The sequence below is a fragment of the Barbatula barbatula genome, assembly GCF_947034865.1.
Source record: "Barbatula barbatula genome assembly, chromosome: 5".
Taxonomy (NCBI): Eukaryota; Metazoa; Chordata; class Actinopteri; order Cypriniformes; family Nemacheilidae; genus Barbatula; species Barbatula barbatula.
The window spans coordinates 22,421,125-22,440,271 of NC_136769.1; the positions used below are offsets into that span (position 1 = coordinate 22,421,125).

At 42.8% G+C, this 19,147-nt stretch overlaps 1 protein-coding gene and 1 long non-coding RNA gene across 2 annotated transcripts; one reads left to right on the top strand and one right to left on the bottom strand.

Annotated features, from left to right (window-relative positions):
- Window positions 1–6,288: 6,288 nt before the first annotated feature.
- Window positions 6,289–6,824, bottom strand: LOC306893635. The gene is made up of 3 exons (XR_013786603.1): window positions 6,779–6,824; window positions 6,623–6,677; window positions 6,289–6,529 (listed from the first exon to the last, which is right to left on the bottom strand). It is a non-coding gene; the product is annotated as an uncharacterized lncRNA (long non-coding RNA).
- A 10,668-nt stretch (window positions 6,825–17,492) lies between these two features.
- On the top strand, window positions 17,493–18,860 carry tsen54 (TSEN54 tRNA splicing endonuclease subunit; the record flags this gene model as incomplete). The annotated part of the gene is given in 4 exon segments (XM_079456238.1): window positions 17,493–17,530; window positions 17,633–17,668; window positions 17,670–17,735; window positions 18,713–18,860. Coding segments are annotated over 4 exon segments (288 nt in total).
- Between the last annotated feature and the right edge of the window lie 287 nt (window positions 18,861–19,147).

The window sequence follows — 19,147 nt, forward strand, 5'->3', positions numbered from 1 at the left end:
ATCAGTACAATGCCATGAACAACAAACTCTCACCTGCATCTATATAGCTATGTGATTACCTGACGTACCCACCCACTTAATGCGCTACTATTTCTTTAAAGGGGCCACGCAAACTACTCTTAAAGGGGCAATCCCACTACAATCTACCCCTGGATTTTCAATCGTTGTCCCAATGATTCAACCTTCTACAGCCAAGGGCGGAAATGACAGTCAATTCCTTGTCCCAGGAGGGGGTCCTCGGATGGTAGTGATAGACTAGCGGATACATCACCAATTACTGTCCTGGGCAAGTTATAACGATTCGGATGTTTCCCAGCAGTTTTCCTAGTTGATCTCCGCACGCCATGTTCCCCCAAAGTAGAGGCCTCGCTAGACGGGGAATTTAAAACAGAGACCAAAGGGAGAGTACATTCGGTGGTCCCATTTGGAATGATTTCCACGGAAGCGTCATTAACAGGGGTAGGCAGTGAGGGCTCCATAACCACCATCACAGAGTCCCCATCACACACATCTTCCTGAAAATCTTGGCCCTGTAAGCCCAGGTCAATATGATAAGCCCGTTGTACAGTTTCAGGAGCCAGCTTCAACAGAGACCTATGCACATGTTTTACCCGAATGGGCTCATCCAATGGAGATATGCTATACACCTGACCACCTTCCCGAGGAGCTCTTACAATTTTATACAGAGCAGTTGACCAATGATTCTGAATCTTATTACGGCCTCGAACTCCATGCTCGCGCAAATGTACTAACTGGCCTTCAATTAGCGATTGACCCCTCACTGTCTGATCATACAGATTCTTTCTATATTCCGCAGCGGCCTCGAGACGTGCTTTTACCCTTCCATAGGTTACCCTAAGCCCCTCCTGATGCCCAGCCACCCAATCTTCCACACTGCCCCCGACTGGATCCTTCACTCCTGCCAGCAGAAAATCCACCGGCAACCGTGGAGTCTGTCCAAACATCAGAAAATGCGGAGACTCACCAGTAGTATGATGGCAAGTGGTATTATATGTAAAGACCACATGCGCCAAGTGTCGAGTCCAGGAACGTTTCTGTTCAGGGGGAAGGGACCGAAGAAGATCGTGCAGTGTTCGATTGAACCTTTCACACTGTCCGTTACCCTGAGGATGGTACGGAGTCGTGTGCGTTTTCTGAATCCCATAAAGATGACACAATTGGGCGATCACTGCACTCTGAAAGTTCCGACCCTGATCAGAATGAAGTCTGGCTGGCACACCTAACTTATAAAACCATTCCTGGACCAGGACATTGGCTACAGTGGTTGCCCTCTGGTCCCTAGTTGGCACAGCCAAGGTGTATTTGGAGAATACGTCTGTTATAATTAAGACATTTTCCCGTCCATCACTAGATGGTTCTAATAAAGTAAAGTCAACAGCCAATATTTGGTTGGGCTTAGATGCCAACAAGTGGCCCATGGGAGCACGAGCTACTGGATAACTGGACTTTGAAATAGTACACTGCTGGCAGTTCTGACAATGCTCTTGGACATAGGCACTCATACTTGGCCAATAGCATCTCCTCCGAATTAACTCGTAGGTCCGTTCCCTGCCTTGATGGCCATGCCCATCATGTAACTGCGTAAATACCTCATTCCATAGAATCTCTGGTAATACCAATTGATCTATCTCCTCCCCACCATCAGGAAGTTGAAGGTGGCGGTACAACAATCCCTCCTTGAAAAACAATCGACCCCACTGTCGCAAGAGCTCCAGCCCAGACTTGGACATTAACTGTCGCTCCACCTTAGATGGATACTTATTTCCGGAAAAAAATACAAGAAACCCCCTCAAGGTGGGATCATCCAACTGCATCTGCTGGAGCTCTTCCTTAGAATGAGAGGGGAAGGCGACAATAGCATGCTGTTCTGCACCTACCAACTCACCTTCATCCTCCTGGTGGATGTCAACTGTGCAGAGTGTCTTGGGCAATGGTGTACCAAGGACCTGTGTTGGGATGCAAGAGGAATACTGCCTTGACAATGAGTCGGCATTACCATTAACCCGACCAGGGCGATACTTTATTTCAAAATCAAAAATTGCCAACTGAGACACCCAACGCTGCTCAGTTGCCCCCAGCTTAGCTGAATTCAGGTAGCTCAGTGGGTTGTTATCTGTAAAAACCATACACTGATGGCCCAGGAGATAATCTCTAAACTTTTCTGCCATCGCCCATTTAAGGGCGAGGAGTTCCAACTTCATGGAACTGTAATTCTCCATATTCTTCTCCGTAGGCCTAAGCCCCCGACTGGCATAGGCCAATGGCCGTAACCTTCCACCCTGCTCCTGGCTAAGCACCGCCCCTAGTCCCAAATGACTAGCATCAATGTCAAGAACAAAGGGCTTAGCAAAATCAGCATAGGCCAACACAGGAGCTGCCACCAATTTCTCCTTAAGAGACTGGAACCCTTGCTCACACTCTGGAGTCCAACAGCTCTCTATGGGTCTGCCTGAGCCCCTCTTTTTCTTTGTGCCGACCAACTCTGCTACCAGGCGATGCAGAGGGGCAGCCAACTTGGCAAACCCCTCTACGAAACGGCGATAGTAACTCACAAAGCCCAAAAAAGATCGTAACTCTGCAGCGTTAAGAGGTCGCCTCCATTCTGCCACCGTACTAATCTTACCGGGATCGGTAGAAACTCCCCCTCTTGAAACTACATGCCCCAAGTAGTTAACCTCCTGACGGAAAAAACAGCATTTCTCAAGTTTGGCCTTTAAGCCCTCTTGCTGTAAGCGGCTAAAGACCAACTCCAATCGCACAAGGTGCTGAGCTACGTTGGTCGAGAAGACAATGATGTCATCCAAGTGCAGCAACAAGGTTTGGAATCGTTGATCCCCAAACATACGTTCCATTAACCGCTGGAATGTACTTGGGGCATTGCACAACCCAAAGGGCATCCGATTAAATTCGAATAGCCCAAAGGGTGTGCAAAAAGCAGTCTTACCCTTGTCTTGCTCTGCCACTGGAACCTGGTTATAACCACTTACTAAATCAACAGTTGAAAACCACTGAGCCCCAGAAAGGGCATCCAAGGTCTCCTCGATGCGGGGCAATGGGAAAGCATCCTTCCTAGTCCTCTGATTTAACTGTCGGTAATCGACACACAGCCGAATTTTGCCATCTTTTTTCTTAACAATGACTATGGGGGAAGCAAAGGGGCTACTACTTTCCCGAATCACCTGACTTGCGAGCAATTGTTGCACATGTTCTTTAACCGCAACATAGTCTGAAGGAGGGATACGACGATACCTCTGTCGTATCGGCGCAGAATCCAATAGTGGGATCTCATGTGTAATCAGGTTGGTACACCCCAAATCAGAATCATCTGTTGAAAATACAGATCTATATTTACCCAACAGACCTTTCACCTGACTCTGCTCTTCTACAGAGAGGTACGAGAGATCCATTTGCTGGATCACCTCTTCTACCCCATCAACCATTCCAACTTGTGAGGAAACTACAGCCTGCTGGTCATAGACAGCACTTGGACGAGTAGCAATAATCTCTCCTGGCCAGCTCATGAGCTGGGCCTGGCACAATGTTCCCACCACTTGCCGTGGTTGCAGAAAGACATCAAGTTCGCCCAAGTTAACCATAGGGACTTTAGTGATACCACCTCTCACCGGAATCAGGGATACAGACGCCAACAAGCCGGCTGGAAGTGGATTCCCATGATCCGAAGGCTCATAAAGAGCCATAGACAAAAACCCACACTGCGCAGCACAAGTAACTGGGACAAATTGTAGGGAGTTGGCCGGAATGCGAACCGCATGTCTACCCCTAACACGTACAGGCCCCCCGCTAAATTCCGACCTCCGAGAGCAGCCAGTCTGGCAATATTGCATTGCCAATGTCCACGCTGGAACTTCTTTAACTATAGGGAGATCAAACAACTCAGGGCCATGTTGATTAAACAGCTCCTGAAAACACTCACCTATAACATTCATTCCCAATAGACCTGGCAACCCCGATGTAGAAAGAACCTGAGGAGGGTCTTTTACAATAAGGACACCCTTATTGTGAATGAGTCTACCCAATATAACAAAATCCAACTCCAGGTATCCTACAAAGGGAATAGATAGACCATTAGCGGCCCGAAGCTGCAACCATCCACAATCATTCAACCGTTCTTTACCCCAGGGTTCAAAATGTGCCAAGAAGAAACTCTCTGTGACAGTAGTTACCATAGAGCCTGTATCCAATAAGCATGGAACGTTAACCCCACCCATATTAACTATGACGGAGGGGCACTTACCCAACAAAGTGGAAGGTCCTCTATCAGTGGGGACACGAGCCCCTGAGCCAGGCCCTATCCCGTCTGAACTGTGGCTCATCAGTTCAGAGGGTTGCAGTTTTCCGCCTGCCCATTAAGAGGCAATACATTTACATGGGACAAACGAGCCTGTTGATCTCTAAACGGAGCCTGTCCTAATGTACAATTCCGAGCAATATGCCCCGACTGATTGCATCGCCTACAAATGATAGGGCCAAACCGCCTAGGATGGCTTCCTACACTCTGAGACTGTAGTTGCCGTAGACTCTGAGTCAATTCATTAAGTTGTTCCTGCTGGGCCCTCATCATTCTCTTCAGTTCTGTAAGCTCCGAAACATTACCGTCCGATGGGCCAGAGGACTCTATCCGTCCCTGTACTCCATACTGAAGCGCAGAGGAATTTGGGACCGAATGACTCCTCTCCCTCTTCTCATATTGAAACCCCTCATCCACCCATCTAATGGCTTCTTTACGAACATCCAATAGGGTGGAGCCAGGATCCAATCGAACAAAACGTTTGAGCTCCCGCCGTAAGCCACTATCCAGCACATGCTCTACAAACTGGTCTCGGAGTAAAACCACTGAATTAGTCATACCTCCTGGGGCCTGATGTACCACCTTATCCATTAGTGCAAAAAGGGCATGGGAATACTCTTGCAAAGACTCACCCTCAAGCTGTTTACGGGAAAAGAAGTTTTGCTGTAAGGCAATATAGGACTGTGAACACCCATAAAGTTCCTTCAAGATGGAAAACACCTGTTCTGGTGTTTCCCTATCTTCCCTTGCCCTATACTTAATCTCATTCTTAGCAGGACCCTCTAAATGATCTAAAACAAATAAGGTCTGTTCAACCAGAGGCAGATGTCGGACCCGCAAGCAAGCGTGTATCTCTTCCACCCACTCAAACACATTGTCTTCCCCTCTACCACTAAACATACGGCCCCTCCGTTCTCTAGGGACATAGACCACTCGTTCAACTATGGGGCTAGGGGCAGGTAGGACATTCGCAGTTGAGGGGCCCGCAGCGCCCATCGCTTCGCCTGCTTGCTGTTGGTGCAACCGCTCATTTTCTCCCCTCAATGACTGCACCTGTCTTCGCAACTCCTCCAATTCACCCTCCATGTCTACCAGCTTCCCCCCGCCAAAAAGAGAAAAGAAAAGAAAACAAAACCCTTACCACTCACTACTACACTCCTGTCTGAATCTTACCAGCTGCTGTTTTGCTGTAACGGAAACACACCATAATACCACACAAATATCTATTTATTGTCAGTCTCTGCTCGTCACATAAGACCCTGCCGACTACGCCACTTGTGACCGATCGATGGTCATTAGCTTGCACTGGTAAGGCCCGTGCTCAAGACCCCAAATTCTCGAGCCTCCCCAATAACAGACTTTCAACTAAATGAAAATGACGAGCAGAGACAAAACCACAGACTATCAATTTATTTATCAAATGGTTACTAAAACACCTGGGACTCAACATCAATGGTTGAATAATTTAATCAAATGTGAATTAATCAGCCCAATGGGCTTCGTTGAGGCAGTTCCCACCTGCCGGCCACCCATACACTGGAGGGATATGACAAAAGAAAATGTACTAACAGAAAAAAAACACTTCAACAAAAGAATAAAGTAGCTACACAAGTTGGTTTCTCTCTTTGGTCTTATGTCTTTGCATGAATATTTCACCACTCAAAATAAATACAAATCAAACACGTCAAACCAACCAAACCCGGAAATACAATAATGGTTTTAAACCCATTCAACACCCACAAAATAAACCAAGGTCACACAAAAACAAATTCGACAATTAATCAGCTCCGTAATGGAGCAGTGTCAATATAAAGCAAGACAAAGAAATGGTACAACCAACCCGAGCAACGAAATAAACAAACCAAATAATAACATATAATAACAAATAATAAATCAACAATAATGAACAATAATTTCAGTTCAACTCTATTGCACACCCGTTTAAACAGACATACACAGACAATGAATAGACGCAAATCAAGGAAATTCCGCCAGTGAAATGAGCGAACCTGATGACGCCAGAACCAGCGGCCACGGGTTTAGAACGCGTCCAACATGAGAGATGTACAAGCACTTGAAGACGTTCAAGGCAATCGCGAGCACTCAATGCAATTACAAGCGTTCAATGCAATAACGAAAATCCCGCGTCCCAAACTGGAAACGTCATTTAAGCCACAGCAAAACAGCAGCTGGCCACCTCTGAAAAACAAATAGACATTTTCGTTTGCTTCTCCCTCCCCACTCCTCTCAGATTTATAATCGCGAAAACATGGTAAGGGAAAATAATATTACCTTTCACGTGCAAGACACTCACTCGCACATGCTCGCTAATAATGTCTGGTCGCACCTGACAAATCTAAAATTACACCAAACATGTGAATTAAGTCAAATTCCCACAGAGATTTATATTTCCCTCCGTCTATGAACCACCAGTTTAACAGATCCTACCTTTCCAAGGAGTGAAGGAGATATACGACCTGCGCAAACAGGTCACATCAGTACAATGCCATGAACAACAAACTCTCACCTGCATCTATATAGCTATGTGATTACCTGACGTACCCACCCACTTAATGCGCTACTATTTCTTTAAAGGGGCCACGCAAACTACTCTTAAAGGGGCAATCCCACTACACAAGTGAGCTATAGTGTTGTGCTGAACTGTAAGACTGTTTTGCTAAATGATCTTAGAATTTTGAGAATGAGCCAAACCAATGGAGAAAAACTGTAAGTCATATTTCATTTACAAAGGCTGTTACAGTTAAAAATGGCAAATAACCATTGTGTGTAATATTATTCACCTCGTTACAACATGTCCATGGTTTGGATGAGAAAGTACCATATACAAATACTCAGTAAAGATTACATCTTACATATTTTGTTTGGTCCTTTGTTTGGCAAGTCTATTCACACATATATTGTATTATATCAGCATCTCTACTGATTTTTTAAGTACCTAAAATTTGAACACCAGATCACTTTAAATACAACACTATAAGGTCTCATTTGCCAGTAACTCGTATATTTTATTTGCTTTTGCAAATGTGGATGGTATGGGAATGTCTCTTCTCTCCAGGCCTTTTGTAAATTTCTCCACCAACATGAGGTAAGCTGCCAGAGACCCATCTGGAGATGATGGGAAGTTTGTATCTCAAAGAATGGCCCCAGATAATGTTCTGAATGCTTCATTTGCCACCAACAGTGTTTCATCTCCAGCACACACAAATTGTTCTGCATATTGGAGAAGGTCATCATCCACTCTGCATAGCATTTCAGCAAAACCTACATTGAGAAGAACACATTTACCTAGAAATAGACTACCAGTTTGCATCCAATCATTTTAAAGAAATAGTTCACCCAAAAATGAACATTTCGTCATTATCTGCATACCCCCCAGTTGTTACAAACCTCCATACATTTATTTTTGGTGCTTAACACAAGTGAAGATATTTTAACTTTGTCTTAAATAACTTTCATTAAAATGTTTCTATCTTCTCTTTGCTCCGCCTCTCTGGAACGCACAGATTTTTTGATTGCATAGTGATTGGTTGAATACTGCAACGTGTGACAGAAATGTAACGCCTCTTACCATATTTGGAACATAACGTTCCAAAGCAATTGTCCGGAAAGGTACGCCCACCTTACTTGCGTATACATTTGGGGCGGTCTTAGTCAAATCATACCATGAACTGACGTAGTTTTGTGGGGGTGTGGTTACACGGGGCGTTTCAGGCAGGTCTGGGTGAGCATTCACTTTCAGATAGAATGCGACCTTTGTTCCGACACTTATATTTTTGCAATTTTACGTGCCCAAAACATACATGGGCAACTTATAACACACCAAAGACACAGAAAAACATGTGTTCACGCCATATGACCCCTTTAAAGTGATAGATCACACAAAAATGAATATTCTGTCACCATTTACTCACCCTCTGGTCATTTCAAACCTGTATGACTTTTTTGTAACACAGGATATTTAGAAAAATGCTGTTGACCAAACAGCGATGGCAGCCATTAACTTGCACTGGTCTTGTGTTCATACAGTAGAAGTCAATTGGTGCCACCGCTGTTCGGTTATCAAGATCGTTCAGCATATCTTGTTTTGTGTTCTGCGGTAGTCTGACAGGTTTGAAATGACAAGAGAGTTAATGGTGACAGAAGACCTTTATATAAGACATTTTTAAGTGACTTTCATCCAAGATGCACCCATATTTCAAAGAAATTCAATTGATCATTTCCTGTAACCAATATAAAAGATTTTCATAGAAACATTATAGAAGACATCTTTAATTGAAACAGAGCATCAACAGAGTCTATTATGAACAATCATGTCTTTAAAAATACAATCATACAATAAAAGTAAATGTTCAAAAGTTTCAATAATTACATCAATCATTCCTTTTACAGTTATCTATAAAATCAACCTTTAATAATCCTTACCATCAATGTGCCAAGTATAATGTGGTCCGCGACTAAAGTACTTCTTACGTTCGATTTTCTTAGACCACTGGCATCGAGCTCTGCCATTATTACACCCACATCATTCCTAGAAATAGACAAAACAATATAAGTATTGGCATAAGTAATGTGTCTGGAATAAATCGGACCATGTTTGTTGAGTTTAAATACATGTACTTGTAGCAAGGCCGGATTCCTCTGACATCACGTATCCGTTTATGCATTGCACGGACACCCTGGCAAGGTGACCAGTGTTTTAACTCACTCTGAAAATAAACACAATTTTGCATTAGACCCATTAATTAAATACAAAGGAACTTCATAAAATGTATATACACACCATTATAGCTTGCCGTATTAGGTTATTGTTACTCCTCCGCCACAAACCAAGAGATTTAATAGTTCTTCTTAAATGCCTTTCACTGTATGATGAAAAACAAATGCTGTGAACATTTGGTGAACAAGCTTATGTCGCATTTTAAGAAAAATCTATGTATATTTCTATTATGAATTTACAGCCTATTCAGTATTATCAGTAAAACAATAGCAAACAACAATTTAAAAATCACCTGATTTTAAATCCAGAAGCACCAAGAGCAGAGCACATTTCTTTCTGTTTACATCCATTGGCAAAAAGCAATTGGATCATTTCATCTACTTAAAATTAAAGGCAATTACATTTAATTTATAAACTGCCTAGCACATTTAACATTGAAATTCAATGGAAAGTCAAAATGCAAATAAACAACATTGATCAATTCCTGGGCTACAAGAAAAACATAGTAGCTACAAAAGGTAATATAAAAAATTGTCTATACAGTAAATCTTGTTATGTGTAGTTATAGTAATGTTAGCCTTCTACCAAGCTCAAAATAGATACTTCTCTCTGTCTCCATTCTTGATTGACTGTCATAAACACACACAAACATATAAGAAAAATAATTAATTTAAGCATGCTAATTTAAGCATGCTAACTGCATTAAGCAATTTAGAACATGTCGCATATATATAAAGAGTAACGATTATAACAAGTTAAAACTACGTGCACAGGAATTTTGAGGGGCAGTTGCTCTGACCTGAAAAAAGGGCAACCCCCCCTCATATGAAGGACTGAGAATAACAGGGTCTTTATTAATATATATATATAAAGAAGTAAAACACTGAAATACAGCACTCAATCACCTTTACTAGTACTAATAATAACACAGAAAAACATAACTCCCTGAAATATCTCTCCTGAATCCGCCTCTTTTCAGTGGGCATCTTGGCTTCAAACATTATCCAAAATAGTGAAAGGATTTAGGCATTTAACCATTTAGAATAAAATAATTAATGTGATGCAATGCTTCCATCATTCATTCTTCTTGCTAAAACGAAATGTGAGAAACTAACTATCAGCAGAGACGTAGCTTAGTTTGCCTAATGCCTACCTACCAAAAAAAATAGTAGCCTAGGCTGCTTGTCTGCAAGCTATCTGTCTTATCATTTAGGCTAAACGTGGCAAACTCAGCCTGGATTTTTGAAGATTTTAATTCATTTCATAAAACTTGATGATGATGATCGTTCGTTTGTTATACATCACAAACTCACCTTTTCTGACAACGTTATGGTGGCTATTTCCATAACACCAAAAAGGAGGACACTTTGCAGCATTTAGTGAGGCAAGAATAATCGCATAGGACTCTTGTGTACTCGCAACTACAATACAATTTTGTGCATCATATCGATGGTCTCATGATACAGTGATTCTGAAACAGTCTACTCGTTTTTTTTTTAAATTGTCTGGCAATGAATATTTGACCTAAGCTTAAGGGAAGATGTACCTGCAGCTCGTCGATTACTTTTGTTTTTCTGTGCTGGCATGTCGCAGGTCCCTTGACTACAAACGTCCACTTCACAGCGACATCCATGAAAAGTGTCTCTACTGTTTTTTTATATAAAGTTGTGCTCTTTGGTCCATTCCGGACTAAATGATGTCTGACGTTTCAGCAAGTTACCGTTATGATGTTACGAAGCCAGCATGTGGACTCCACTTCCACGTCGTGGAGGCTTGTTTACGTTATTAACCAATGATATATCAGATATTTATTTGACACCTCTTTCAGCCAATCATGTGTTTGACCGGAGATCTTACGGCGTCAGACGCTATGCTGCTGCGTCCCAATAAATGTTCTAAAGCGGGTTTTGTATAGGCCGATTCAGGACAACTCCAAAAACGAGTACAAATGAGTGTCTGGTTTAAGGCTGCCCCGGACGCCGGACAGGGGGCTTAAAATCCTGACTGTCCGGACGAAATCCAGAAGTATGGCCACCCTAGACAACGTTGAGTCGTATCACCCGATAACCGCGACAATCTCCTTCTAGGGCCGCTCATGCAGGCTCAGCTCAGGTGCCGGTCGCGTGCAGCGCTGCAGCCATGTAAACAGAGTTTGCCTTTCCCCTTCTGACTTTTACTTTAGTTGCCCGAATACGGAAGTGAATGAGGCTTTTCGCGTTTATTTTCTCTAGACGTATGTGAAATTCTGCATCCATTGTATGATTTATTTATTTTCCACCTCGGAAGGGCAACGTGAGTCGAGAAGGGCATATGGGCAGTTGCCCGGGCAACCTGAGCAACCCCCCTGTGCACGTCCCTGCTTGTGGACATCCTACCTTCCTGTCTGCTTGCCGTAAAAGTGCTTCTCGAAAACGGTTTGAGGCACGAGGGGCGTGGCCATTTCTAGAGTCATCTGATGCCTTTTAGTCTTAGGCCGTTTAGCCCGATGCCTTGTTGCACGAGAGCTGATGCTTTTTAGTCTAAGGCCCGATGCCTTGTTTTTCGAGTCCTTTGCCCCGACGCTGTTTTGTTGAAAACTGATGCCTTTTTGTCTGAGGCCTGAACGCTGTTTTATCTGATACCTATACTGACACTGAGGTCTGACGATGTCCTAATATGTATGCTGTACTCGAGAGGGTGAACGAACACGAGCGAGCGCAATTTCCTCTGTGCACAGATGTTTTAACCCGCAGGGCGTCACGCCCCTCCAAGGTGGGCGATCCAATGTAATGAGCGGATTTTGGGGTGCAAAAACATGTTTCTTTGTCCGGCTCAATAGCTCACTTGCATTTATGGTCGCCTGGAAGTTTTGGCGCTGTAATAGTCTAGACTAAAATAAAATGAGTATAGTATAAAATCCATTTCTTGTTGGTGCCTGTTAGAGGCCCTGGTGAAAGCTTGTGGTGTTTTACGATCCCAAATGGTAACCTTTATTCAGATATCTTTTAAATTAAAATCAGTGTGCTCTTCCAATTTCACAGATGGCTGAAGGTGAACTGCATTTAACTGCTCTTCCCCACTGTACCTTTACCACAATGTGAAGAGGGGCTAATACACTCGTGTCGTGGCCTATTCAGACCTCCGGTTTTCAGCTTTAGGTAAAGTGCACTAGAGCCACTTGGAGTAAAGAGCTCCTACTTGGAAACATATACTGTAGATATACATAGACACCGCATGGACGCTGTAATAGTTTTTTTGCTATGATACAATTTGTATTTTTAAACTAGGAACGCAGGCCACTGACATCACTGGCATTATGTGTTAACGTGATCCTTGTCAGCCGTTATGCTTTCTACGGGATTCGAGGCCGGATATTTCGAGCGTCAGCTGTACGCGCACCGCTCTCGTATCACAGAGGAGATTGGGAGCATAAGAGGACGAGCGACCGGACCGTGAGAGAGGACCAGGCCTGGACTTTATGTTATGGTTTGTGTGTGTCGCCTGCAGATGCCGTGAGGGGGCTGCCGGCTGTCTATTTACGTTTGATTTTATTAATTAAAAGTCTATTTTATGTTTGCCGGTTCCCGTCGCCTTCCTTCCCTTTTATTGAACATGTTACATCATCCTTAAAATCTCTAAAGTTATTCATGAAATACAGAAATGTAACACTTTTCTCTATGTGCCAAACATCATAGAACTGTGTCACATTTTTCCCCTGAGAAACCTCTAAATTTGAGGATGCCGGTCAGTTACAATGCAGTCCAGAGTGACCCCTTGAGCTTCCAAAAACTCAATAACATGTAAAACTTATGCCAACTGAACTTATTTTACACAAAGTTTATTTGTCACTGACCTGTACCAGCTGTATATGAACAATGGTGTTTGTCTGGAGTTCCATCATGGTGTAACTGGCAAACTTGGCAGAATGCCCTTCAAAATCAATGGTACGTCATTGTTACATCAGGGTACATAGGTGCACAGTGTATTGCTGTTTAGATGTGTTTTTACTAAGCATGCTATAATTTACCTGTTGAGTTGGCCCTCATATCCCCACCAAGAATGACTTTTTCCTTCCGACTCATCTGATTCAGCATCCCATCCTGCCAGTTCTTCCATTTGTGCACAATGGCAGGCTCTATGTACATTTTCGCATGGCTGCGAAAGGTGTTGTACCTGAACACTTGTAGACGCATAGCAGCAAATACCTTAAACAGATAGATTTTTTTGTTTTGCAATAAATGATTTAGCCAACTTAGTAAATGCTAAAGTGGTTACTGAAATTAAGATTTAGAATAATTCCTTCAAGTACCTTTTCTAGTGTAATGTAGGAAGCCCCGCTCAGATACACAGCACAAGAAAGGTGAATGTTGCCAGCTGGAGGCTGACTGTTCCATTTGCGTGAAAAGTTGCAGTGTTGGCAGAGTTGGTCTACGCGTAAAAATGTTCCCTGAACGAACATCACAGCGTCGCTGGCATACCGGACAAGACTCAAAGAGTTCCATGATGCAAGTCTCATACACAATATATTTGCGTATGTTTTGGACAGGTGTGGATGCTTGAGTCCTGGAAAAATAAGTATCAGTAGAATAAAAAGAAAGATACTATTGATCATTGTAAAACATCTGCACACTACAGAAACATACGCAATGTCTGACTCATCAGAAGAACAACCCGCAATGGAAATATGATCTTCCTCAAGCTCCGTGCAAGGTCTTTTTGATGGAGTTTTAATTGGTCTTGAAGACATAGAAGTTGCGCGAGCTGCAGATTTGAATGACGACATGCCTAGGGTCTGACTTGACACCTGTAATGCAATATGGTGTTTTCTTACACTGTTTTTCAGCATGCCAACAGTATATCCATTGCAGCTACTGTATACAAGAAAGAAATCTGACCCATGCTCAAACCTGTACTTCTGTAGTATGACATAGACATGCTAAAATGTCAAGGCCACACACACACTACATCTAACATATGACATGACACATGATAGCTGCAAATTAACCTCCATTTTACAAATACGGTAGAGGAATAACCAGACTCGTTTCTCGATATTCTGCCTGAATTGTCTCAATTCACATAGTGTGATAGAAACGTCCTCATTGAAATCCTAACACTATATCCATGTTTATCTCTGTTAAAGGAATGCATACACGTGATTAATGCCATATAATTCATATTTATGAACAAGGCAGTAAGATGATTGTGTTATTCCAATAGTGTATGGTTTAAGGTAACATTTTAAAAATGCTGTTTAATTGTAAAGGCTGCAACTTCTATCAGTCGCACGAGAGAAATTGGCTGCCAGACCATATCATTGACCCAGTCGATCAGCTACTGCACCATCGTCAAGGAGGCCAATCTACTGAGGAGTATGTAAAACATTTCTTAGAGATATCCTATCAGATACAGTTCTATAATGATGTTTTGTTTAAGGACTTGTTCCGTTTCGGACTCAATGACCCAATTAAATCTTGGTTACCTCGAGGGGAGTTTAAGGGCAGTTTAAGGGACATCATGGACTATGCACTGATGTTATTGACTCTGCCGGAGTCAAATCAAGTCCGAGTCGATCTGCCGGAGTCAAATCAAGTCCGAGTCGATCTGCCGGAGTCAAATCAAGTCCGAGTCGATCTGCCGGAGTCAAATCAAGTCCGAGTCGATCTGCCGGAGTCAAATCAAGTCCGATTCGATCTGCCGGAGTCAAATCAAGTCCGATTCGATCTGCCGGAGTCAAATCAAGTCCGAGTCGATCTGCCGGAGTCAAATCAAGTCCGAGTCAAATCAAGTCCGAGTCGATCTGCCGAGTCAAATCAAGTCCGAGTCGATCTGCCGGAGTCAAATCAAGTCCGAGTCAAATCAAGTCCGAGTCGATCTGCCGAGTCAAATCAAGTCCGAGTCGATCTGCCGGAGTCAAATCGAGTCCGAGTCGATCTGCCGGAGTCAAATCAAGTCCGAGTCGATCTGCCGGAGTCAAATCAAGTCCGAGTCGTTCCTGCCAGAGCTTCACGTCACGTCTGCCCAGCCAGAGCTTCACGTCACGTCACGTCACGTCTGCCCAGCCAGAGCCAGAGCTTCACGTCACGTCACGTCACGTCTGCCCAGCCAGAGACAGAGCTTCACGTCACGTCACGTCTGCCCAGCCAGAGCGTCACGTCACGTCTGCCCAGCCAGAGCCAGAGCTTCTCGTCACGTCACGTCTGCCCAGCCAGAGCCAGAGCTTCTCGTCACGTCACGTCTGCCCAGCCAGAGCGTCACGTCACGTCACGTCTGCCCAGCCAGAGCCAGAGCGTCACGTCACGTTTGCCCAGCCAGAGCCAGAGCGTCACGTCACGTCACGTCTGCCCAGCCAGAGCCAGAGCTTCACGTCACGTCACGTCTGCCCAGCCAGAGACAGAGCTTCACGTCACGTCACCCCAGCCAGAGCCAGAGCTTCACGTCACGTCACGTCTGCCCAGCCAGAGCCAGAGCTTCACGTCACGTCACGTCTGCCCAGTCAGAGCCAGAGCTTCACGTCACGTCGACCCTTCTACAGTCTAAGGCTGTTCCCGAGCCTGAAGAGGAGGCACTGATTACAATGGTCACAGCTATAATGTGTGTGTGGGCTGCACACACATTGGCCACGCCCGTGTCTTCAAGATGGTCAGCTCCAAGCCTGTGTCTTCGGACAAGATGGCCTTCTCCAAGCCTGTGTCTTCGGACAAGATGGCCTTCTCCACGTCTGTGTCTTGGGACAAGATGGCCCACTTCAGGCCTGTGTCTTCGGACAAGATGGCCTTCTCCACGTCTGTGTCTTCGGACAAGATGGCCCACTTCAGGCCTGTGTCTTCGGACAAGATGGCCTTCTCCACGTCTGTGTCTTCGGACAAGATGGCCCACTTCAGGCCTGTGTCTTCGGACAAGATGGTCAGCTCCAAGCCTGTGTCTTCGGACAATATTTGACCTGTGTTTTGACTTCCATAACCTTTTATGTTTTACTTAGTCAATGTTTTCTTGTACAGCTGCTTTGTAACAATGAAAATGACTTTAGTTTACGACTGACTATATTAAAATAATGATAATTAAAACCTCAGAATATAAGTCTGCAATAGCGCACAGGACAGTATCAGAATCTATTTTCTTTAAGAATTAGTGTTCATAAATATTGAAATGTGGAAAAAAATCTAACAAAAACATTAAACAAAATAAATTAAAAAGGATTAAAATAAAATGTATTGCACTGTCTAATGACACTATCATTTATTTTTCAATGAAACGTCTGCTTTACAACTTCAAATATTTTTCACAAATATGAGTATTAGTTAAATAATAAAACTATTGGACTGTTATCTGACTTTTTTCACAGTATAACTTTCTAATGATCATCTCTTTTTCCTCTGCATAAGTGTAGCTTCAAGGAAACATGGACAACCCTAAAACATTAATAAACGCCTGAGCAGAGCACTGGTCTCTGCAACTTTATCTATCACGGTGTCATTGTCCAAAGACATGAGAATTTCTTTCTGCTGCTGAAGAGCTGAACGGTGATTTGCAGACAACTTTGTTTTGCACCGGGAATTCTCCCGGTGCTCCCGATTAGCCAATCCGGGGCTGGCTGGAAGACAAAAACAATTAACTTTCCCTCCAAAGGTGCCATCTGCTGATTGGGTCAGTCACATCTGTAGGATGTGACATCATCAACTGGTTCTCTATGATCACATCCAGCCAAGATCAACTGGAGCATCAACAAACTGCATCAGGACACTTTCTTTCTTTTGATGGGAAATACATGCAAGTCTCACTAATGGATGCATAGAGCATCATTAATCCTTTTAACAAAGGGGCTATACCAATAAGAAACTGATGTTTTCTCAAATATAAAAAACTTTCTGAAACAGGTTGTTGTGCTGGTGGACAGTATCACAGTAAGCACAGAAATACTAAGTCATGCGTCAAACTCGTTTTTTTATCAAGTTGACCATGTTAAGCTTGAGGACCCAGCACGTTTAACAGTATAAAGAAGGCACAATGGATGTAATAGCATGTTACCCCTCCTTTAAGAATAATAACAATACCAACAGAAGCAATAGAGGCCATAGCCCTTAGGCTTGGCCCCTAATAATAATATCAACAATATTTCTCAAAAGTTACCATGGTGTGGAAAATGTATACCGTCACATGTCAAATACAAATAAATTGTATTATTTGACAAGTAGAAATAAAGTTTGAGGCACTAAAATGATTAACTAAACATAAAAATGCAATTAGAACAGAATTAAAATAAATTAATAGCAATCTATAAACAGGTAAATAAAAAGAAATAGCTAAAAAAATTAACAACAAATAAAGGCAAATTTAAAATTATATATATATATATATATATATATAAAACGATAAAACTGGAAACAATTAAAACATTTTGTATATCGTGTTGTTGGCAAAGGTGAAGTGCTGGAGCGGATCAGCATGACCAAATCTTCAAGCTGGTCGAAGGGTGTTTCCAGGTATATATAGCTCACTGTCCGTTCTTTTGTAAGCTCTTTTCAATGTAATTTATTTCTGACAGCTAAATGTTTCTATTGTCACTTTGGCATGTGTTTTCTCAGAACACCTCCGGCTGACCAGTGGAAGATTAGCTTTGATGTTTACGGTGGCCGATTTTAAAAAGAGCCACCCTGGAAAGCCCTACAGCCGCATGTGTGTGTGCAGGTAAACACACGGACACAATGCCTTCATATGAGAGAGTCTCTTGAGTTATGACATGTATTATGATGCACACAATCAGTGTTTGCTGCTGGCGAAGAACAAGCGTTTTATCATTTCGATTTAATCTGGTCAAGACTGGAACACAACTCACTTAATATCTGTGAATGACACAATAGCAACGGCTAAGAAAATATGTGAAATATTTCAAATGAAAAAGAATAAGGACTAAACATTTACTGTATTTAACATACCTGCAAACTAGCTGCTTTTCGGTGAAATTTGCCATTTTTAATAAAAAATACGACATTAATATGAATCGTTTAAATCCGAAGAATTTTTTCTTGGTCCAAATGTCTTTGGTCCAGCCCCTGGATTCGTTTGGCCAACCAGAATCAAGATAACAGCTAACTGCATCGTCTTTTTTGGTCCATTGGCCAACCAGAATGACATGTTCTACTCTCTTAACATCAGCCGCACTTTATTTTCTCAATCCTGCATGTTTTAAAACCGAAACCAAACCCAGATGCGCAAACGCTTTGGTTCCGATGGACACGCATCCAGTTTGTATTAGGAATGGTCCACCTCTCAGAAAACTTAAATGAAGACCAGTTTAGATGTTTAATTATGACTTTGAGCATTTGGATCGGGAGACGAGGGCAACATATTAATTTTTAATGAAAATCTCAAATTTGAACAAAATCCATATTTTTCCCTGTAGCTCAAAATGTGTCATGTGATAAGCTGCTGCTCCATTGGGGTCATTTTTTGCACTTAACTTGTGCAGGCCAAAACCCTGAAGTAAATTACAATACAACCCACTTATACCCGGTCACCTTTTTCACCTCTTCCGAGTTTGAAGGTATGATTTCAGATCAATAATAGGACTATAATGATACGCTCATCTCACGATTCAGTACTGGGTTCACCATATATTATTTACTTTTCAAAATATTGCAGCAGCACTCATTGTTCTGTCACAGTGTCGACGGTCCTGCACCTGATCTGCGCATCATGAAGCAGTTGTCCTGCCAAAGTGGAGATGTCCCAGTGACGTTTGCGGCGGTGGACCACGGAGACATCTCCTTTTACTGCTTCAAGAACTTCAGACTGCCCACTGATGTGTATTAAACATGTGAATGCATCCACATTCAGCTGAATTGCATAAATGTTCATCTCAAGGTATTAATGTTATTTTATTAAAAGGGGTTAAAAGAATTGCACCATGCTTCCTTTATACTGTAACAACTAACACCAGCAGATACTGTATGTCATTTATATGCCAGTGAAGCACCGGAGGGGGTGGATTTCGTTATTTTGGACTCAATTATAATTACAACACCGACTATGCCACCCTGGGAAATAATGGTCCAATCCCACAAAGATACGGCAGACGTGAATATAGAAAAATAACAATA